The sequence below is a fragment of the Protomyctophum bolini genome (assembly GCF_963924005.1).
Source record: "Protomyctophum bolini genome assembly, chromosome: 9".
Classification (NCBI taxonomy): domain Eukaryota; kingdom Metazoa; phylum Chordata; class Actinopteri; order Myctophiformes; family Myctophidae; genus Protomyctophum; species Protomyctophum bolini.
The window spans coordinates 14,366,488-14,389,857 of record NC_137870.1 but is presented as its reverse complement, the minus strand read 5'-3'; the positions used below and the strand labels follow the sequence as shown (position 1 = coordinate 14,389,857).

Below are 23,370 nucleotides of genomic sequence, written 5' to 3'. Positions count from 1 at the left end.
AAGCAAATAACAGTGACATCATCTGTCAACAATGACCACATACAATATCACTTACCCTTCCTCTCCAAAGTCCTGGAGAAAATAGTTTACACACAAATACAATCCTTTTGAACTAATCATGACCTCATTTTCAATCTGGTTTTAGACCCGGCCACAGTATGGAAACAGCACTCCTAAAAGTTTTGAACGACCTCATTTTAAGTATAATGGTACAATCCAAGCTGTGTTTTGCCATTGCATGGCAGGCACATACTAATACGTGTCACAAATCTGTACAAAGAATATATATGACATTATTTGAAAATGTTCAATAGTTATACAAAATGAGTTTAGCTTTTGCATATTTGTGACTGGAGGTCGCAGTTTACTATGGAAACCTAAATTTCATTAGTCATTCGTTAGTCAAGTCTCGTGTCAATCAGTCCGTCACATGCTCCATGTATGGCCATCTCCATATATTAAGATCGATTAAGACCGTTGAGAGACTTTTGGTACCAGTGAGGAGGCGGGCAGCAGCATTTTGGACTAATTGTAGTCGTCTGAGGACTGAGAGAGGATTGGGGGATACCATAATATAGTGCATTACAGTAGTCTAGCCTTGAGGAGATGAATGAATGGATGATTGTTTCGAATTGTTTAGGGGGGAGGTAGGGTTTGATCTTGGCGAGTAAACGTAGGTGGTAAAAACTTGTTTTAACAACAAAGCTGATCTATTTGTTGAAATTGAGGTGGTTGTCGAAAATAACGCCAAGGTCTTTTGCACTGGTATGGATGGTGGATGTGGTTGCCGAGGTTAGCAAAAGTGGTGTTTTTTTTAATTGATCCATATTTTGAAAATTCCTCTAATCTGGTGTGCAGGTGATGATATGCACATTACATGCACAATAGAATTAAAATGTCTTTCTTTTATTTATAATGGGCTTCGGTGGCAATGAGGGCCAAAACTGGTGTCCACCAGGTGGCACTGAATTTAAAGGGACATTTCACCGCTGGAAGAAACTGCAGTCACTCAGTGTTAATAGTGTTTGTAGTAGATAACAATTTCAAATGTGCACCCTATACTACTTCTGGTAGACTGGAAATGTGGCTTTTCAAAATTAATTTGAAAAAAATATATATATATCAATAAATGCTAGTGTGTTAATAATGGAGCTGGGAACTTCTCCTTTGGTCCACCCATTCCTGGGACATGTGAGAATGATCCAGTGAAAAGAATAGCAAAAAAGAAAAAGCTATAATCAAAACCCCTTTGTGGGTTCACTCTCTCACTAGTGTTTGTAGTAGATAACAATTTCAAATGTGCACCCTATGGCCAGAAAAAGAATGAAGTCTGTGTGTTTGACTAGGGTTTGACTGGATAGCTGAATTCCTACAATAACCATAATGCTTTTGTGCACTGCCCCTCCTTGTGGAGAGGGGGAGGCTGCGTGAAGGTGTGACTTGACTTCCAGAAAGGAAGTGAGTCACATTTTCATGACAAATTTGGGTCTGAACATGGCATCATGACTAAAATGTCTAAACATAAAAACCCCAGGAAAGTGTTTGTGTCCTAAACATCATTAAAGGTATATTCAGTGATTTATTTCACTCAATGCAAATATCACTTATTTTTGTTTTTGTTTTTGGCTTTTGGCTAGGTGGCCCTGCAGCCTTCATCCAATCAGGATAGAGAGGGGCCTTCCGCCAATCATGACCGAGCGGGGTCGGGCCTTGGTGTGTGTGCTGTTGGCCTGTTGCGTGTCCCCCCCACTGTAGTGCGTGCATGTGCACATCTTGTTACCGGGATGGACCGGGTGTTTCCAAATCACTGAATGCTCATTTAAAATAAGATCTGGGTGCAAAAGGGGTGAAGTGGCCCTTTAATACAAGATAACTTATATATTTGAGGTCGTAGCATTCGTCTCCCTGCTCTTCTAGAGACATTTAGATCATGTCAAAGGTCACGTCTCAGCTAGACACAGGATCTGATATGAATTTTGGTCAAGATTAAATTCATCCTCTGAGCAAGCAGGCCAGCTCTATTAGATCAATGGTATAACATTTCAGCACAACACACAGGAAACTGGGTTCAAATCCGTAGAAGAGGAAAGTTACATAAAGTGCTGCTTTAAGTACATTTATTTATCCTTGCAATGGTTTTACAAAATAGTATATACTATATAGTGGACGTGTGAGTTAATTGAAACCAGAATACCCGGACAAACCTGACAATACAAAGTGAAGTAATGAATACAATGTACAATGAATACATGAAATGACACCTTTATTGAATACAATGGGTCATATTGTATGACATTTTGAATACAATAGGTCATATTCTATGAGTTTTTATGGTGAGTTGTATTGGAGAAGTTATTCAGCAGAATCCTTTCCCTGTAAAATAGGAGTATGCTATTAGATTCAACATGATTTATTTTGTTAAATCTTAGCCATCTTAGACAGCCAACATAATGAACCTTGATATTGCACATGTATTTACCTTAGAGTCACGACTTTTAGATCTCATCTTGTTGACCTGGGATTCAGCAATGTCAGCACGCTCCTCTGCCTCCTCTAGCTCATTCTGAACCTTTCTGCACTTAGACAGGTGAGTGTTGGCTGCTTCCTCCTACAATATGATAGAGATGGTTCAAAGCCTCAATATTTGAAAAGAGCACCTTACAAGACAATTTCAGAAAAACTGAAAGGGTGGTTGTGACTAATGTTCATGTTAGTGGTATTATTTCGCAACACTCTGCCCATGGCGAACACAACTAAAGATGTATATTGTCTTACCGCTTCCTCAGCCTGCCTCTTGTAGCCCTTCACCTTCATCTGCAGTTTGTCTACCAGATCCTGAAGCCTGGCAACATTCTTCTTGTCCTCTTCAGTCTGAAGTGAGAGTGAATTTACAACATTTATAGTTCTTTGTATTTGTATTTTGAAGTTCATGCAATCTATTCATTTAGATAGTGGCATGGTGGATATTTAAGTGAACATGATATACTGTACAGTACCTGGTATGTCAGCTCCTTTACTCTCCTCTCGTACTTGCGGACACCTTTAATAGCGTCTGCTCCACCTCTCTGTGCATTGTCGACCTCTCCCTCCAGGTCACGCACCTTCACAAAGGAATTATGCACTATGAAATGACTTATTCTTATTTCATTGACTATAAGCTGTGTTGAAATAAACCACATCTTACCCTAGACTCCAGTTTCTGGAGCTGCTTCTTGCCTCCCTTCATAGCCAGGTTCTCAGCCTCATCCAGACGGTGCTGCAGGTCCTTGACTGTGACCTCCAGGTTCTTCTTCATCCTCTCCAGGTGAGAGCTGGTGTCCTGCTCCTTCTTCAGCTCCTCGGCCATCATAGCAGCCTGGAAAGAAGATAAAATGTACTTCATTGTCCCGCAAGGAAATAATCATGTCACTGCACACTTGACAAACATGGTATGTACATAGATTACATTTATATAAATTCACATGTTGACTGCGAGAAAATATCTTGTAATATAACAGGTAATAATAGGGTAATAAACAGATACTAATCGTGGTCATAAGACCAGAGGGAAAAAAATATATCATAGGGGGGCAAAATCTTGCTGTAGATGTACGTAGGTCAATTGAAGTCTATTTTTTTATACAACGCTTACCGCCATTGTCGTTGATTAATGGCAATTGCGCTTTTATAGTGCATTCGATCGATCGAGCCATAATGCTACTTACGTAAGCCGGTTAGCTAGCTATGTTGTTAGCACAGCACTGGATCGCCCATCTTAGATCGTCGCCGCCATAATAATCAGTTTCTTTCAATCGCCTGTATCTCCTATTCCTTGTCCCAGATGGCATTTTGGTCAAAACAACGTTTCTTTGACGGCACAGAGCCGACGATGTGGAGCTCTCCAGTGCCCCGGTTTGGATTCATATGTAAACAAGGCCTGTCCAGGCTCCGTTCAGCTTCCTAGGTTAATACTACTTCTGGTAGACTGGAAATGTGGCTTTTCAAAATTAATTTGAAAAAAAAAAATATATATATCAATAAATGCTAGCGTGTTAATAATGGAGCTGGGAACTTCTCCTTTGGTCCACCCATTCCTGGGACATGTGAGAATGATCCAGTGAAAAGAATAGCAAAAAAGAAAAAGCTAATCAAAACCCCATTGTGGGTTCACTCTCTCACTAAACACGGGTGAAATTCACCCGAACACAATGCGAAAGAAAAGTTAAAAAAAAACAGGGATGTGGTCAGGGAAACAAACCTGCCCTCTATGATGTCACTGAGCATCATGAAGGTACAGTACTGAAAGAACTTCTGAACAGAAATAAAATGTATGTCGCCACCTCTGTGTCACCAAAACACAAAGTCACTCTGACACAAAGGAATGTGGGTGTGGAATTCTCTCAATTGTAACAATTAAGCATGCCATAAGGATGTCTAATAGTCCTGGTATATTGGATAAGAGGCAGAGCTCCTAACTTACATCAGTGATGGCTTTCTTGGCCTTGTCCTCAGCATTCCTTGCTTCTGAAACACTGTCATCCACTTCACCTTGGACCTGGATCAGGTCGGTTTCAAGTTTCTTCTTGGTGTTCGCAAGGCTTGTGTTCTAAAATAAAGATTCAGTTTAGCAATGCAAGTATGAATGAGTTGTATGTTAAAAATATCTTGTTGAGTTTTTCCATTGACTTACCTGAGAGTGCAACAGTCCAGCGCGCTCACTGGCATCCACCAGTTCTTGCTCAGCCACTTTGCGGCCTCTCTCTGTCTGTTCCACAGCCACTCTCAGCTCCTCGATCTCAGCGACCATTAGACCGTTCCTACGCTCCACCATAGCAGCTTGCTCCTTGCTATCTTCTTGGCCTCTGCAAGCATCATCAAGGTGCACTTGGGCATCCTAAAATAAATCACATTTGAGGTGGTCACGATAAGAGAAACATCAGAATGTGATTTGTTCAAAGCAGTTCCATTGTTTGAAGATGTGTCTAAATATGTTTTGCACCTTAAGCTGTCCCTGAACGTTCCTCAGCTGCTTCTGGGCCTCAGAAGCCTGGCGGTTGGCGTGACTCAGCTGAACCTCCATCTCGTTCAGGTCTCCCTCCATCTTCTTCTTGATTCTAAGGGCATCATTTCTGCTCCTGACCTCAGAATCGAGAGTGCTCTGCATGGTGTCAACCACCCTCTGGCTGTTCCTCTTGATCCCCTCCATCTCTTCATCCTTCTCTGCCAGCTTCCTGTCCACCTCACCCTTGATCTGGTTGAGCTCCAGCTGGACACGGAGAATCTTGGACTCCTCGTGCTCCAGAGTACCCTGAAATGCAATACAGGATCAAAAGGTTGTAGGACTTTTTTTAATATAACATCCATCAATATACTGCTACACTGTTTGAATGTAAAACGTATTGAAATAAATAAAACTTTAGGTGATAGATGTCTGTATTTCATTTATTACCTCTGCTTCCTCCAGGGCTGTCTGGATCTCTGACTTCTCTGTCTCTGTCTGCTTCTTGGATTTCTCCAGCTCATGGATGCTCTTTCCAGTCTCACCGATCTGTTCAGTCAAGTCTGAGATCTCCTCTGCAGTGGATTGAAAGTAATTAATCAGTCAGCAAATATTTTGTATTTGCATTTTAATAAAGTTGTAGCCTGATCCACCATTTGATCTGTTTTTTTAAATTTATATTTTAACTGTTGCTCTTAAAAGAATGATCTGAAAACGTACGTTGCAGGTTCTTGTTTTCACGCTTCATGGTCTCCAGTTGGTCCAGAGACTCCTCGTAGGAATTCTTCATCTTAAACAACTCAGTGCTGAGAGAACGAGCCTCTTTCTGAGCTCCCTCCAGTTCTGCCTGTCCCTCTTCAAATTTCTGCTTCCATTCTGCCAGGACCTGCATACAATTTGTAATGAAATGTGTCATTTACCTCCACTTTAAGGACCTGCACACCATTTGTAATGAAATGTGGAATTTACCCCACTTTAAGGACACAATAATTATTTTGTAATAATGTACGTCAAAGCACCTTATCGAAGTTCCTCTGTTTCTTGTCGAGGTTGGCAGCCAAACCATTGGCCCTCTCCACATCAATCATGAGGTCTTCCACTTCACCCTGGAGTCTCTGTTTGGTCTTCTCCAGAGAGGCGCACTTGGAATTCACAGCCTCGATTTGCTCCTCAGCCTCCTGAAGACGGGAGGCGAGCTTCTTCCTGTTGATCAGTTTTCAATGGAATTCGATTATTGTGGGAAATGTTTTGTATAGTGAGTGGAGCCTAGGGCAAAACGTGTGATGCGTTTTGACCTTGTAGATCTGCTAATTCCACTCTTTCTGAAAATGTTGGAAAACATTTATTGACATTGAAATGAATATCACGATTATGCCCATTTAGACTTTTTTTAATCTCGAGCGATTATCTCAGATAATTGCGATTGGGCGACAGGCCTAGTGGTACCTGACAGTGTAAAACCGAGCCCCCAGAGCATCTGAGAAACGTTGAAGTCGCCCAACCCTTCTGGCCAAAGCTGCAACTGCAGGCAGGCGGTTTTGCTCGTGCATGTAGCTCGAGCAAGTGCGCAGCTGGGGTTTAACACAGAGCGCTTGTTTACGAGTTAGCACTTCCACATTTTCAATGCGGCAGTAGAGCGTTCTTCCGGGTGCTTCAAATGCCAGTGAGCTACTTCTATTGAAATTAATAGTGGGGGCTGTCCGCTCTCTAGTTTATATACCGGTATAACTCTATGGTAAAAACACTGCTGACTTACTTGGCCTCCTCCAGCTCCTCAGTGCGTTGGACAGCATCAGTCTCATACTTGCTCCTCCACTGACACACCTCAGCGTTGGCCTTGGACATTCCACGCTGCAGCTCTGCCTTCGCCTCCTGCTCCTCCTCAAACTGCTCCCTCAGAAGGTCACAGTCATGGCGAGCTGATTGCACAGCATGAGCAAGGGCATTCTTTGCCTGTCAGAAGAAAATAGAAAAAACAATGTCAGCTGAATGAAATGACAAAGATTATGAAACTAAAAGGGAAAATAATCTGTTCCTCACCTTAACCTCCTCTTCAACAAGTCTCTTCAACTCCTCAATCTGTTGGGTGAAGGCCTGCTTGCCTCTTGTGAGCTGAGAGACCAGAGCTTCTTTCTCCTCCAGTTGACGACCAAACTCACCTAATTAGAAATTTGAATATTAATTTCAAACATATCATCGGTCCTGGAATCACTGTGGATCAAAAGCATTATCTCTAATAGCGTCAATTTGCTCAAGAACCTTCGACAAACCATGTAGACAAATGATTTATGATTTAATGAAAGTTTACCGTTCTCTGTCAACAGTCTTGCTCTCTGAGCGCCGATATCATTGATCTGGCGAGTGTTTTCATCACTCTTGGCCTTGATTTCACTAAGTTGATCCTCAAGGGTGCGGCACATCTTCTCAAGATTTCCCTGGAAACGAACATTATACATGTTCAATCATCTTTTTTTTCAGTTAGGTTCATTGCTTTTAAAAGCAAAGCCAATCGATGCAGTCTATGACTCCGCCCTCCGGTTTATAACTGTATGGTTTCCTTACCCAACACTATCTTAACAGCTTCATAACATTTAGAGTTTGCAATCACCATACTCGTTCACAAGATTACTTGTTTTAAACATTCCCACTGTTAAATCTGAGCTATAAAGACTTTCAATGCCCCACACATGTGAAACTATCAGTTTTTAAATGTGAGTATTTCATTTCACTGTAGTCACTTTCTGTTTGTCTCAAGAATGATATTATAGTATTTATACCATGGCATTTCATCATACCTTTGCCTTAGCAACAGCCTCCATGTTGCTGGACAGGTCATCGATCTCCATCTTGTATTCACTCTTCTCCTTCTCCAGTTTCTGCTTGACTCTCTGGAGGTTGTCGATCTGTTCACCAAGTTCCGCCACGCTGTCGGCCTGTTTCTTACGGAGAGCAGAAGCAGTGGCCTCATGCTGCAGGGTGGACTCTTCAAGGTCACGACGCAGCTTCTGGAACTCAGCCTCGCGCTTCTTGTTCATCTCGATCTGAGAAGCGGTGGCGCCTCCAGCCTCCTCCAGCCTCTCACTGATCTCTTCAAGTTCCCTGGAGAGATCGGCTCTCTGCTTCTCCACTTTGGCACGAGCGGCACGCTCTGCCTCGATCTCCTCCTCCAGTTCTTCAATACGAGCCTTTCAAATGAATGATGTTAGATTAACATCTGAAAATAACCATTCACACTTAGGCCTACTTATTATTAATGATCTTACAGAAAATAAAAATACCTGGAGTTCTTTGATCTTCTTCTGCAGCTGGGCCCCCAACGATTGTTCATCCTCAATCTTACTCAGAAGCTGGCTTACTTCAAAGTCCTTCCTGTTGAATACAGTCAATAGTCATATTTTAGCATCATTCTGCAGGTGGTTTCTCTCCATGACATTTCATATTGTTGGTGCACATTACTTCTTTATCTTCTCGTCAGATTGCTGCTTGTCATTTTCCAGGTCCATGATGGATTCCTGGGCCAGTTTCAGATCACCCTCAAGCTTTCTCTTGGCTCTCTCCAGGTCCATGCGGAGCTTCTTCTCTTGCTCCAGAGAACCCTCCAACTGCACAACAATTTATTGTTCTTATTAATCAGTACAACAATAAACATACGTAAGTAGGTAATAAACATATAATATTAAAGATGGAGTGCCGTGATATTTGTATCTTTTCCAGTTTTTCATGTGTTTATGAGGTCACAGTACTTCATTAGACCCCTTGGTGTGATTGTTATGTGCAAGGTTCAAGGTTGCAATGATGTCTTCCCTTTGTATTTAGGGTTTCTTCCTGGAGGCTGAAACATTGACAGTCAAACGTGCCAATGAAAAAAACAGTGATATAGTAACATCACAAAATCATCCCTAACCCCTTCCTCTTTCTCATCCAATAACAGCTGTGGGTGTGGCTTCAGTTCAGGTGGATCACCACCCATCACCACCCACCAGGCAAACCAGGCATACTTAATGAACTGGTGGGCGTGTCCACATAAAAACACTTTTTGCGAAAGAAATTGTCCACCTCATATAATAATAGTACCTGATGATCATGTTTTAGGGTTGAAAAAAATCACTGCACTCCATGTTTAAATTCAAAACATCTGATTCCCTTTGGTAAACTCACATCGTCAACTTGCTGCTCCAGCTTGGTCTTGGCCTTGGTCAGAGTGTTGACTTTGTCCTCCTCTGCCTGCAGGTCATCCAGGGTTTGCTGATGGGCCTCTTGGAGGGCTTTTTTCTCCTTGGTCAGCTTAGCGACGCTCTCATCCTGAGACGCCATCTCCTCAGTCAGGTTCTTCACCTGATAGAAGCAAAACATAATGTGTCATAGAAGGGCTTAAATCAGTGCTTTTCAAAGTGGATTCCAGGGACTCTCAGGGTTCCTTTAGGGGAGGAATTGACCCTTACAAGTCTGTAACTATAGTGTATGATCTTGAGTATAATCTATACCTTGTTTTCAGTGGCGTGTTTCTCCTTCTCCACTTTAGCCAAGGTGAGCTCCAGGTCATCAATGTCCTTCTTGAGCTCAGAGCATTCATCCTCCAGCTTTCTCTTCTTGGCAGTCAGTTCTGCATTGATCTCCTCCTCGTCCTCCAGTCTCTCGGTCGTCTCTTTGAGCTTTGCCTCCAACTGGATCTTACTTTTAATAAGACCTTCACATCTCTCCTCAGCATCATTCAGAGCCTCGTCTCCCTAGTTGTCAATGAAAATGAATTTGTCAGCATTTGTTCTGGGTGAGGGGAGGACAAGGAAGAAGCTGGAGGGGTGCAGTGCAAGTTCCGACACGTGTTTTGATCCGACGGTTATTAGACCGACCACCTACCTCTATCCCTAACATAACCACAACCGCAATCACGGGAGCAGCACATATTCGAGCGGTAGTCCGACCGCTGTTCCCGCATGTCGGACTAATAGACCGACACCACGGCGCGTATTCAGAGCTTCAAGCTGTGACTCCGCCCACCCCCGGGGGAAGTTGTGAGTTGCTCTCGTTCACTGCAATGCAATTTGAGGCATTTCCAAAACAATATTGCGCGAGTAGCAATTATCAAACGTATTTGCAGTGCCATATGTTGAAAGATCTGTTGCCCGTGGTCAAGGCACGCTACCTCCGCAAGTTAGATATTATCAGCATAGATGTTTGTCCGTATGTGATTAAGGATCGGACCAAGTTGCATTGGCAGCCATAGAGAATTCTTACCCCGGGCTAAAACCGGATGTGCTGACATTTGTGGGCGTTCCTGTCTAGCGTGGTGTCAGTCTATGCTCAAACTAATCAACCTCCTCCAAAAGGATATACTATAGTAGTGCGTGGGTGAATAGCAGTTGCACATTCAAATTCACCCTCCCCACATAAGAATGTCAAATTGGGTCAGGCCCTTGTACTGAACAGCCGTTCGACCACCAGGCATTCTCTGCCATGGTCTGCAATGTATACCATGGCAGAGAATACCTGGTGGTCGACTCTACTTATACATTCTAGCCTACTTTAGATAAAATATTTAAAGGGCAATATCACTTTGGTAGAGGTTTGGGTTGTGTATTTACCTTGCCATCATGATGTTCTCCAAATGTGGACAAGAAATCAAAAAGAATTGCTCTAGTAATTAGAAATTGATCATTCAAAATATTCTCCTCATTGACTTACATTGTACACTGAAACAGCTCACAAAGTCACTGAAGGAGGAGAGGACACTAGAGCAGCACGGACATTTAGAGCCTTTTATTAGGTACTAGTATACAGAACGACTAACGTTTTGACCTAAGCTCTCAAAGTCACTTTTAGTACGGAAACAAACAAAGTTGATTCAGACAATAAAGAGCATCACCAAACCCAGTTCTGTTAGTTTTTCTTTTATAAAATGTAAAATTCCTGTTGATTAATTTTGCCATTTTTATAGGAAGAAAACCCGGACTGGATCCAGATCTTCAATTAGTAAATTCAACAGGAAGTTAACGTTATTATTAAAAACAAAAACAGTACTGGGTTTGGTGATGCTCTATAGGCTATTGTCTGAATCAATTTAGTTTGTGTTCATTTAAAAGAGTGACTATGAGAGCTCTTTCAGCATACAATGTCAACGAGGAGAATATTTTGAATTATCAATTTCTAATCAATGGAGCAATTATTTTTTATTTCTTGTCCACCTTTGGAGTTACATCATGGCAATGTAACTACTGTATACAACTCAAACCTCAAAAAAGTGGTCTTGCCCTTTAAGATGATAAACAATATGAAATATTAGCAACATTTCCTGCCTACAAGTGTAGCTACTTACTGATGCCGATGCTGCTGCAAGGTTATTCTTCTCCTGCACTATAGCTATCAATTTCTCTTCCAGTGTCTTCTTCGAGGCCAGGGCAGTGGCCAGGTCAGTCTTCATCTTTTCATAGTTCTCCTTCATGTTCTGCAGCTCCTTCTCAGTCTCAGCACTCTGCAAGAGAGGCTTGATCTTGTAGTAGACCATCATCCATGGCCAGTTTTTCACATTGACGAATGAGCGGAGGTTGAACTGGATGCTGTAAATGGCCTCTCTGTGGACAACAGTGGATCATGATTGAAATGCAGATTGAGGGTTTCCATGTAATACGCCTGCAGGCTGTTATTATATAATTGTGTCATTATAGTTGTACTATTGTTGTTATTATTGATGTTGGTATTATTGTTGTTAACCACCGCAATGTAAATGCAGGATGACCCCCCATCCTATAGCCTGATTCTGCTAGAGGTTTCTTCTGCTGTTTATTAAGGAGATTTTTCCTTGCCACCATCATCAAAAGCTTGCTCTGCAATTTTTTCTATTTTATTATAGTGATTTGACACTTTATTTCTTTTATTGAATAGATGTTTTCAAAGTACCTCCTAGCCGTCATCTTGACATACTCCTTCCTCATGATGTAACCCCTTGCGATTGCCTGAGTCATGCCGACCAGAGCAGCCAGCTTTTCATCTCGCATCTCTTCAAGGACACCCAGCAGACCAGCTTTGAAGAACACCTGAATACAATGTCACAAACACTGTAACTAAACAACCATAAAATCTATTTTAGTCCTCTGTCCATAATGTTAAACCAGATTGGGAGTGTGTTTACCTTGGTGTGTCCGAACCTGTAATCATCAACAGGTACGTCAATGGACCCAAGCAGCTTCTCAGATGCCTTCTTGTTGTCCATGAACGCGCCTTCGGGACATGCGCTGGCGTTCAGTACTTTGTATCTGTTTTGCAGAAGTTCATGGTCATTTTGCATGCCTCCCGTTAATACGTTTGGAACTAAAAGCTACTGGGAAAAAGGAATTGATACCTCTGCTTGAAGTCAGCATAGGGGATTCTGCTTGGGAAGCCCTTTCTACAAATTCTGATGCCCTCCAGCACACCATTACACCTCAGCTGGTGGATGACCAGGAAGTTCTCCATCAATCCTGTAAATATGTTGCTTCATTATTATTACAACAAAATAGTTACGCACTGACCATTTAATGAGTCAAAACGAGTCAACCAAAATAGAAATATAGCATTTGCTATAATTGTCTGGGCAAAGGGCCCTAGAGCTAAAGCAAATTGTGAGGACAGTGTCTGGTTAGTCAGTCTCCTAGCTGCAGTGGGGTTGCTGTACAATAGCCTAATCCATGTAATGAACCTATCTCCAATGTCAAATCGTTCCATCACTGAAGTATGAATATTCCACCTGGTTGAAAGCCTTTACCGCATACAAGGTCTTCCTTAGGGCCTCTAGAAGAGAATTGATAAGGCGTCAAATGTTTCTTTTCTGTTTACCTGGAGTCTTGGACTCGTTGGGAATCAGGCAACGCACAAAGTGAGGATGTGTGCTCCTCAAGTTGGTCATCAGCAACTGCAAGTTTGCCTATTGAGACATATAAAAGGTTTATAATTAGTCAAAAGTGATAGAATGTTGTAGTTTTTCTTCCACTATACTTATTTGAACTCTTTAGATACTACTTACTTTGCAGATTTAGATTGTTGGATATAATGTTGATAATAATAACGCTTCATTCTTACAGGGATATATGTTGATAATAATGAAAAGATATTATTACCCTGAAAGCACTAGACACAGTCTGCATGGAACCACCCTTCTTCTTGCCTCCCTTCTTGGTATTATCTGTTTATATTGGAATCATGAGTTATCATTAGTTATATAGAATGAAAATGCTTCCCTTCTTGTCAGTTTCTGAATGTTTATAGTATTGATATATATAACAATACCTTCAGGCTTAGGTGGGGGATAGAACACATTATATTGTATTATTGTCCTATATTAATTTGCTGTTGTCCCGCCCCCTTTGTGTTCCTATTGGCTGGGGTACAGCCATAACTCCAGTTCCCAATATGCTAAATGCTCCAAACCAATTGTAATAAACATACCTTCAGGCTCAGGTGGGGGATATAACACACAGAGCAGCTTCACTGTAGACTTCGTGTACAGCTGCACCACAGAGTCGTTGAGAGGATCCTTGTTCTTCTCTAGCCATCCTGTGATGCTGTTGATTGATTGATGGATTGATTGAATACTTTATTAACAGTTTTTTAACAAAAGCCTATCGCTTGTTTCCATTGGGGTCCTCCATACTCAATTAATCGAAAACTGTAGTCCACAGTTCCGGTTATATTATATTATATAATGTATAATTATATATACAGTGCATATATGCATACTATAGGGTTCTGTTCACCTGTAGTCCACAGTTCCAGCATAGTGGACCAGGGAGAAGTGAGCCTCACCCTTGCCTTTACCAGGCTTGGGTTTCTCAAAGGCCTTGTTCTTCCCCAGATGCAGGTCAATCAACTTCTCTGCAAAACTTTTGTCTGTAGCTTTTGGGAACATGCACTGCTCTTCAAGGCTGGAGAAGATGCCCAAGGGCTTTGGGAAGGAGATAAAAGAGACAAATCAACAAAAGCTTAGTGCCAATGACAAAAAAAATAAGTGTATGTGTGTGTACATTATGTCCATTAAAGCACAAAATAATTGTATACCTTCAATGAACGCAATGCTGACACCTAAGTCCATAGCAATACATAATAATATAATACGCTATACTATTAATAATTCTATACCTTCTCAATCAGCTCAATGTAACAGTCTATGTATTCAGGTCAATTGCAGGCAGCCAAGTCCATGTACAGTACCTACCTTCTCAATGAGCTCAATGCAGATAGCCAAGTCCATGCCGAAGTCAACGAGATCCCAGGGAATTCCCTCTTTCAGGTATTCTTCTTGTTCCAGAACAAACATGGTGTGGTTGAAAAACTGTTGCAGTTTCTCATTGGTGAAGTTGATGCACAGCTGCTCCAGGGTGTTGAACTGTGAGAGGAAATATCATTAGCCCAATCTCTTGTAAATGTGTAACTGTGACAAAAATATTTAGTCTCCAACTTAAAACAAGTCCATGCTTACATCAAAGATTTCAAAACCAGCGATGTCCAGCACACCAATGTAGAAGTTTCTCTGCTGCTTGGTGTCCAGCATCCCGTTGATCTTAATGACCATCCACAAGAACAGCTTCTCATAGATGGACTTGGCCAAGGCACTGACTGAGTTCATTGTCTAAAGGAAATAGGAAAATTATAGTGAATTACACAATTTAAGCAATTTTAGCCTTTGCATAAGCCTGCAAGGTTTTCAAGGCTAGACCAAGTGCTACGGGCTAGGGTGGAGTCTGAAGAGGTGACTCTTCAGATTACGGTGGAAGATTCTGAGTTTGTCTGCAGTTCTAACTGCAATAGAAAGTTTATTCCAAAAGTTTGAGAGCCAGAAGGGAGAAGAATCTCTCCCGAGAGCTTTAGGGAAGGTTGACAGCTTCCCTGTGTTAGCTGATCTGAGTGAGCGGGATGGGTTTTAGGGTTGGATACACAATAGAGGGTATGCACATGCATAAAGTGAATGGCAAATCGAGTGGCAAAGTGAGTGACAGTCAGTTATGCAATCAAATACAACTTCTCTATTTGCTGTCAAGGCCAGAAAGTAGTTTTTTGCCACTTAGTAGACATTCCTGCATAACTTCCGGGTTTGATGATTATGTCACGCGCATACCCTCTATGGTGTAGTCATATATACTGTATATATATATATATATTTTTTTTTTAATATATTTTTTAAAAGATTAGTTTTTTGCTTGTTTGCCTTTATTGATAGATACAAGTGAAGATGGACAGGAAAGAGGGAGAGAGAGACCGGGAAAAACATGGACCAAACGTCGTCATGAACGGGACTCAGACACACAACGCACTACGGGCAGAGCCTAGATATGTGGCATGCGCCTGTCCTGGACCACTAGGCCAGCAGGCGCCAAACATGTCAGTGAGTACTTGGAACTGCACATGTTTCTGCAGTGTGCTGTTGTTTTTGTAGCAAAAATGCAGGGCAAAGGTTTTTCCTTGGCCTTGGTCAAAGTTTTAAGCAAATCAGTGCAGTTACCTGTAAAAATGCCAATCGGCCTGTTATAGTGCCACCATGAGGCTGATTTGAAATGTTTCAAGTGGCATTACTTCCTTGGCTGTATGGGAATATGCGTGCAAAATTTCACAGAAATTGCACACTGCGTTCATGCATTTTGTTCCGTTTAACCCTCTAAGACCCAGTGTTGCTTTATAGCAACAATTTTATTTTAATTAATTACATAATTATTATTTTTTTCTGTTCTTTTTTCACCTAAACATCATCAGTGATGTTCATTGCAATGCCATTGGTCATGATATTTGCATATAAATACCCCCCACAGAGGCTGAAATTCACACAAATTTCACAAAAATCAACCTCCTAGTGGCGCGCCGATTACGCCAATCTGAAAGATTTGGGGCAGAGGTTCTGCTCTGGGATCCACCGATCCAGGGAGTGTGCTTGCATAATTTCGCGGCCAAACAGTGCCTGAGATTAGCTGCTCAGAGACACACAGACATGGTGCAAAACATAATCTCTGCCTCGCCTTCAGCCTGGCTGAGACAATAATGTTGGAGGATCATTTTAATAATGATTTAAAACAGTCTGGACACAACTTATAAGGTGTGTATGGAATCAGAACATGGAAATAATGTAACTTTACTCACCTGTGGCACAGTTTGTCCTTTAGTGACATATTCATTTCCCACTTTAACTCTGGGGTAGCAGTATGCCTTAAGCATATCCGCTGAGTTCAGACCCAACAGGTAGCAGATCTTGTCAGCCACTGAAATTATCATACAATTTGCAATTTACGATTCAGGCATTTAGCAGACGCTTAATCCAGAGTGAGATTTAATAAAGTTAAACACAATTGGTAATACATTGAATGCATACAGCTAGTAATCTAGGACCATTTAGGTAAACCAAATAACCTTCAGTATAAACAGTATAATTTGAATAAATAATGACAATATATTGAAATAAATAAATACAAGACTGTCACATTTTTTGTTGAAGATGCAACTTACCCTCCGTGCCGTCTGGCTCCGCCTGTTCCTCACGCTGCTTCTGTTTGAAGTTCAACACCCCATGATGCATCACTGCACCGGTGAACTTGTAGATGGCCGCTTTCTCCTCAGCGTTGAAGCCCAGGATGTCAATAGCGTCCTGAAGATTGAGATTAAGCATTATATTAGCAATCCAGTTTAAATAGGATTATTTTGGGAGATCATGGCCTGAAAACCACTGCTGTAGAAAATGTATTTTGCAGAGCAACTGCAATGCACAGTGAGTATTAGAAATGTAAAATAATGTCCATTTACATCTGTAGCCTCCAACTCGACTTTGTCATCAATGCTGGCCACAGTGATCTGACCCATGCTGATCAACGGGAAGTCGTATGGGTTGTTGGTGATGAGACAACTTTCTGAGAAGGGATAAAAAAAAAAGTGTGAACATGTGTTTCTATTCAAATCATTAGTGTGGTTCAACCAGACTAGTAATAATAACACTTTATTTTTTTTACTTCTTTCTAGAGTAACCCTAAACTTTGGTTCACTACTTATCCCACAGTTTTCATGGCACACACTTGACCGGCTTCATCGGAAATCGTATTTTGCTAAGATAAATGTTTAATTGATTGAATTAATGTATTTGTGCATTACATTTCCCCATTGACATGAATCGGAAAATGCAAAAAGTCACGTTGAAGTATTTTTTCCTCGGAGACCGTAAGGGCTATAGTTACAAAACTAGGAGGGCAGGTTCCTAATAATTATAAAAATTATTTAACTTATAATTATATCGGTCGGCTATATGGTGGCGCTATAACAGCCCACTTTATGTTTTGGCTTATAACTCTTGAACCGTAGGTCATAAAATCAAATGTATTTTCCGCCATTTCGAATTTTCTCCAAAACACAATTTTCGTCCTACAGATTATGTCCAAATATCACAAACATTTGTACACATGATCTGAGGACCTATCCGATTAAAACAACACAGACAGAATTTTGATAGTGTGTATCGTGCGGCCGTAATCGTCAAAATTAGTGGGAGGGGCCTATTTTACAAAAAACTTCCAATCCATCCCAAATTTGAATCACATGTCACGGGTGGTTTAATCAACCCAGAGCAAAAGGCAATTCCATTTTCCTCCACAGGGGGTGCCGCAAATGCAAAAAAAATAAAATAACCATTTGTTGCAGAAGTGTTATATTTGGAGGGATAAATCCCCTACAAATTACTTCCGCATGATCACAGGGGTGACGTGACATTGTAATTGGCTAGAATAATTAGTGGGAGGGGCCTATGTCCTAGATTGCGGCAACCACACTTTGCAATTTTTCAAAATTGCGACTTTTCTAGTTAATTTATGTTCTCACTGCATAATCAGTATAATTCCCCTTACCAATAATCCCAGGTAGGTGGTCGGTCATCATCTGGAAGAAGATATGGTAACCTCTCTCTAGAGGAAGCTGGTAGGTCACTCTAGACTTCTCCAGCAGATCTATATGGTTGTACAACATAATTAATAATAATAATAATCTATATGGGATGTACATAAGTCAAAATGTAATCCTCAAATATATATTTTCTTATCTCTGAACTTCATACTTACATGTCTCAATATCAGCACTGGCCAATTTACCCGCATTGTTGAAATGGATTCTGATGAATTTACCCTGTTTGATATAGCACAATTAGTTGCATCCGTCGTGTGGAATTATTGCAGGTTTACTCATAAAATGTCATTATTTTACACTTACAAAGCGAGAGGAGTTGTCATTCCTCACAGTCTTGGCATTACCATAGGCCTCCAGCAAGGGATTGGCTGCAATAATCTGATCCTCCAGTGACCCCTAGAATGTTTTAGACATCGCCCAATTTAAAATTTGGTCTGAATTCTTTTAAATTGAATTGCTATATTTCATATAAATGCTTTATGTTCCAAAACATTTTTGTTAAAGTTAAAAACATACAGTACATAATACAGTACCTTAATTTTACCACTATCGGCGGCCGATTTCTCTCCACTAGCAGTTGCTGCTGTTGCAAAGTACTGGATGACACGCTTGGTGTTCACAGTCTTCCCAGCACCGGATTCTCCACTGGTTATAAACGCATACATTCAGATAAATGCACTTAGTGAATTTGTATACAATGTTCTTTTTTTAATGCCTAGTAGATGATGGAAACTTACGTGATCAGGACAGACTGGTTCTCTTTATCTGTAAAATGTAAAGCAATTTTTTTGTCATGGATACACAGCACAAAACCATTGTAGTTATGTATTTGTTTACATTGTCCTGACTATAGTACGTACCCATCAGCATGAACTGAAAGGCGTTGTCAGAGACAGAGAAGATGTGGGGTGGAGCCTCAATACGCTTCTTGCCTCTGTAGGCATTTACAACCTCCTGGTCGTACACTGGGAGCCACTTGTAGGGGTTCACAGTTGCACAGAACAAGCCAGAGTAGGTCTGAAGGGGAGAAGAGAGAGAACATTAACATTGAACATAACTTCAGAACCATGAGTTTGTTTGCATTTGTTTTTCTACGGTTTTTCATTTGATGATGTAATTTGTACTCTGTGTTTGTGTTTTTCTTTCTTTGACAGGTGAAATAGTGTACTGCTCTCAACATGTAGAAAAGCTTACATAGATCATCCATGCTGCATAACGCTCTTTGAGGTTATACAGGACAGAGGCTTCACTGAGGTAGGTCATCATGGCCATGTCCTCAATCTTGTCATACTTGGGAGGGTTCATAGGGGTCACATCCGCCTCAGGGACAGTTCTTTTCTAAAAAATAAAATATTAAAATAAAACCACAACATCAGAATCTAATGTGATTACAGTTGTACTGTGCCACTATTTGATTTTATATACCTCTTTCTTGTCATTCGTTTCCACGGTGACGTTTGTACCCTCCTTGCTTAGAATCTTACACTTGACGTACAGCTCGGCCTTATCAGTCACATATGCTGCAGATTTGGCATCAAATGGCGCAGTTTGAGCTTCCATTCTCTCCCTCTCTGGCTTACGGAGATAAATGGCGGCCTGGCCGTACTGCTTCATCTCTTCGTCCGTACTCATGGTGGCGGCTTTCTGTAGACATTCGAGGAGAGGAGAAGCAAGCACTCAGTCGGGTAGTTCACAATATAAGAATATTGGGTAGTCTATAGAAAGGAATTCCAGCATTAACTTTTTATCTATTTAGGATTTTTTATTTATTAAAGGTTTACCCCCAGCAGCAGCAACAAACGGACGTTTCAGCTCTTCCTCTGCTTATTTTGTATTTATTTTATGCTGAGGAAGGCCTACGGTACATTTGTTACTGCTACTGGGTGCCCTTGTACTGTTTAGGAGTAATAGAACCATGTTTTTTGGGGGGGGGGGGGGGGGGTTGTTTTTGCAACAATTTTCTTCATTTTGTTGAGGAAATGCAGAGCCAGATCACTCATAGCATATTTGAGGATAGAATTCTGGATGAGCAGGACATGTGCAGCATTTTGTACAAAACGGGCCACTCCTGAAAACTTTGGAAGGCAATCTTAGCCAATCAATGTAGAATCTGAGAAATCTCGGACTCGTCTTGATCACATGACTACAGAGATCAATCAGATGTTTTGATCTGCGTGAGATTTGGATGAAATCTGTGTGACTAACATAAACAATGTGTTTTGCAGAAATCGGCCTCATGGTGGCGCTATAACCGGCAGATGTGGAGGGATTCAGGGAAAATGTTTTTCCATGGCCTCTAGGGAGTGCGTATACATAAGTTGTATACAGATTGATGCATGAGTTATAGCTGGTCAAAACAGGAATTGCCCTGTTATAGCACCACCGTGAGGCTGATTTGGATAAAATGTGTGGCATGTCGTCCTCGGCCTAGCCGTAAAATGTGTACGAGTAATCTACAGAAATGTGTTTTGCCTAAATCGGCCTCATGGTGGCGCTATAACAGGCTGTTGAGGAATATTTGGGGCAGAGGTTCATCGTTCATGGCATCCAGGGAGTGTGTGTGCAAAGTTTGGCATGGATCTGGCCAACGATGCCGGAGATTAGCTGGTAACGGACGGACGGAAGGAAGGCCGGACGGACGGACACACACGGACGGATTGCAAAACATACTCTCTCCCCATACCTTCCGCCTGGTGGAGACAATAAAAGTGTGTGCTGGTATGCCTTTCTATAGACAGACAATAGATGGTGTTGACGCCTTTGCTGACTTGACATCTGAGCAGATCAAGGACTATGCTAGGTTTAATTGAAAAATTATGAACACTCACTTTTCCCCTCTACCAGTAGCAGTGAAACCTTGAGTGCAGTACAAGTCCTAAGTGTGGGGGGGAAAAACATAATTTTTAGTTGAATGATTTAGTATTATATGAATCCTATATTGTTCATTCTTGCCGCACAGCACTTCATGAGAGACATTTTTTAATTACTCATTAGTTCCACATCTGAAAAGAGTGATCCATTCCATCCAATATTATCACTGCATGCAATGAAATGAATTGATGCTTGCCCATTCACTTCTTTTCATTGGTTTGTTTGTTATTGGCTTGTTTTTTTCCCCTTCCCCTTTCTAATACACTTTCATTCCATTGTATGAATTAAGGTTACATTCAGAGGTCGTTACACTAGCCAAACTACTACTAGTAAGTAGTAAGTAAAATAATTATTATTTAACTTTAATTATAACATTTAAATGTCGAAATAGAAATGTATGAACAAAAGCAAATTCCAATCTGGCCTACACCATAATTACAAATAAAAGACTATACAGCCAATCATTTCAATCTGTACATTTTAACATCAATTATGCTGTCCACTATGTGGACTATGCTGTCCACTAAGTGGATCATCTATGTGGTATGTAAGGAGTCATATTAATTAAATGCTAACATGTCTGGTTTATATGACTAGGATTAGATAACATCTCTAAAACATTTATATGACTATACATAGCTTAGATATCTAACATGTTAGGACTATTAAAGACAGATAAAGTGTCACTCACCAGATGAAACGCGGAACACCTCTGCAGTGGGTCCGTGTCAACCGGCTCAGCAGGCTTATATGAGTTGCAATTGCATGCTATGCAGAAAGTAAAAGTAGGAATGGCCTTTAATGGTTCGTCCTTCTTGTTACATTGCAATAGCTAGCATGTACCATTCCCATGATACTGGATAGTGCATCTTGGAGGTGCATAAACTTTATGACCATGCCAGTGGCTCTGATATAGAAATAGCATAATTGGCAGGGTGTGGGGTGCCTGTTTTAGTATAGTCATGACAGCATGATACATTATTTTAATATTCAGTGAGGAAAGTAAATACGTAAATGTGTTGAGAATTGCAAATACTCCACTTAAGTAAAAGTACCACAAAATTGACCATTAATTGAGTAAATGTAATTAGTTACTTACTTACTTTACACCACTGGTATTTCCATTGTATGCTTCACACTCTTAGGACTCTTAAGCTTTAGTCACATTTTGGGGGGTTTGATGTTATTTTTTATTGTTTTGTCACAGTTCAGATTTAGGTTAGATGTCCTGATGTCAGATGTCTTAATGGCACTGACTTCAATGTAGGAGCAGCACTTGTACTTAATCACTCAACCTCCAGCCCATTAACGTGTCTCACCCTAACCCAATTTCCATTCCTTGTGCTCATCACATTTCAGCATTACATTTCACCATAAATGCATTAGTTAACAGACACCTTCCATGTTTAATTGCAAACACAGCTTCTCTCACACAGCTGATAGTCCAAATTGGTTTTCACTCACAGCTTGCCTATATAAAATCAAGCAGATACAAAGTAGCCTTAACCCAAATCTAGTGTGTTTAATGAATAGACCAGTGGTTCTCAAACTGTGGGTTGGGAGCCCAAAGGGGGTCCCCAAATGATTAATGGGGGATTTGCTTACTGTGCAACATTGTTTTTTCTCACTCAACAGTAGTTAAGTATATGCATACATCATTAGATGTCATGAACTCATGACGCCATGTTCATGACCAAAATTGGTCATGAAAATGTGGTCTCACTTCCTTCCTGGACTACAAGTCACACTTCCAAACAGCCTCCCCCCGAGGGGCAGTGCACCAAAGCATTAAGGTCATTGTACGAATTCAGCAATCCAGTCGAACCCTAGTCAAACACACTCATTCTTTTTCTTACCATATGGGTGTACATTTCAAATTTTGCTACTGTTATCTACTACAAATGCTATTAACATTGAGTGACTGCAGTTTCTTCCAGTGGTGAAATGTCCCTTTAAAGATGGAGCGCTCTGATTCCCTGCTCAAATAAGTGTTAAAATTCAGTTTTTAAGAAAGAAACCAGAAATACACATGAAAGACATATTTGAATATTAAAACCACACCTGGGTTCTATTTGAGTGATCTTAACTGTTTGTTTGAATATCGAAATTGTACTTGTAAACAGACTATTTCTACAATAGGGTATTGATTATTCATTCCATCACTGATAGGCATTATAGTAGATACATTACAGATCTGAGTCACTGAGCAACTCTACATGAAACATTATGAAGTATCATGCAGTGGTGTAAAGTAACTATACTGTGTAAATAGTACATTTAGAGTACATTAGAGTACATTAAGTATACTGTAAAACATTTGAGGGATTTCTTTTGACTTTAGTATTATGCATTTTCAACACTTTCACTTCTGCTTCACTTCATCTCTGAGGCAATTATTGTACTTTTACTCCACAACAATAATTTGACAACTTTAGTTTGAATATTTGGATTATTATTACATATAGGTCTAACATACATTCACAACTTCATCCCTATACTTTGGCTATTTGAAAATGGACGTACAACCCGTCGACACATTGTGAACTCATTGTAGATCTGCACCAGTCACCAGAACCAAGGTTGTGTGTTTCAGGGAATCTAACAGAGAGTTTCTAATGCAGGCT

At 40.8% G+C, this 23,370-nt stretch overlaps 1 protein-coding gene across 1 annotated transcript; it reads right to left on the bottom strand.

Moving 5' to 3' along the window:
- Nucleotides 1-2,246: 2,246 nt before the first annotated feature.
- LOC308321398 (myosin heavy chain, fast skeletal muscle-like) lies at nucleotides 2,247-21,546 on the bottom strand. Its single transcript, XM_080772260.1, has 42 exons — nucleotides 21,438-21,546; nucleotides 20,704-20,750; nucleotides 19,301-19,519; nucleotides 19,070-19,213; nucleotides 18,736-18,892; nucleotides 18,613-18,640; nucleotides 18,409-18,520; nucleotides 18,179-18,271; nucleotides 18,031-18,094; nucleotides 17,821-17,919; nucleotides 16,733-16,836; nucleotides 16,439-16,577; nucleotides 16,076-16,194; nucleotides 14,427-14,576; nucleotides 14,163-14,333; nucleotides 13,705-13,892; nucleotides 13,397-13,512; nucleotides 13,069-13,133; nucleotides 12,788-12,875; nucleotides 12,315-12,432; nucleotides 12,105-12,228; nucleotides 11,873-12,009; nucleotides 11,292-11,547; nucleotides 9,463-9,705; nucleotides 9,137-9,313; nucleotides 8,435-8,580; nucleotides 8,257-8,347; nucleotides 7,774-8,163; nucleotides 7,287-7,413; nucleotides 7,019-7,137; nucleotides 6,735-6,931; nucleotides 5,998-6,181; nucleotides 5,699-5,864; nucleotides 5,429-5,553; nucleotides 4,979-5,287; nucleotides 4,670-4,873; nucleotides 4,460-4,585; nucleotides 3,185-3,355; nucleotides 2,997-3,101; nucleotides 2,776-2,871; nucleotides 2,480-2,608; nucleotides 2,247-2,373 (listed from the first exon to the last, which is right to left on the bottom strand). The coding sequence occupies exons 3-42, from the start codon at nucleotides 19,505-19,507 to the stop codon at nucleotides 2,353-2,355; spliced, it is 5,805 nt and encodes a 1,934-aa protein (XP_080628386.1). The 5' UTR covers nucleotides 19,508-19,519; nucleotides 20,704-20,750; nucleotides 21,438-21,546; the 3' UTR covers nucleotides 2,247-2,352.
- Between the last annotated feature and the right edge of the window lie 1,824 nt (nucleotides 21,547-23,370).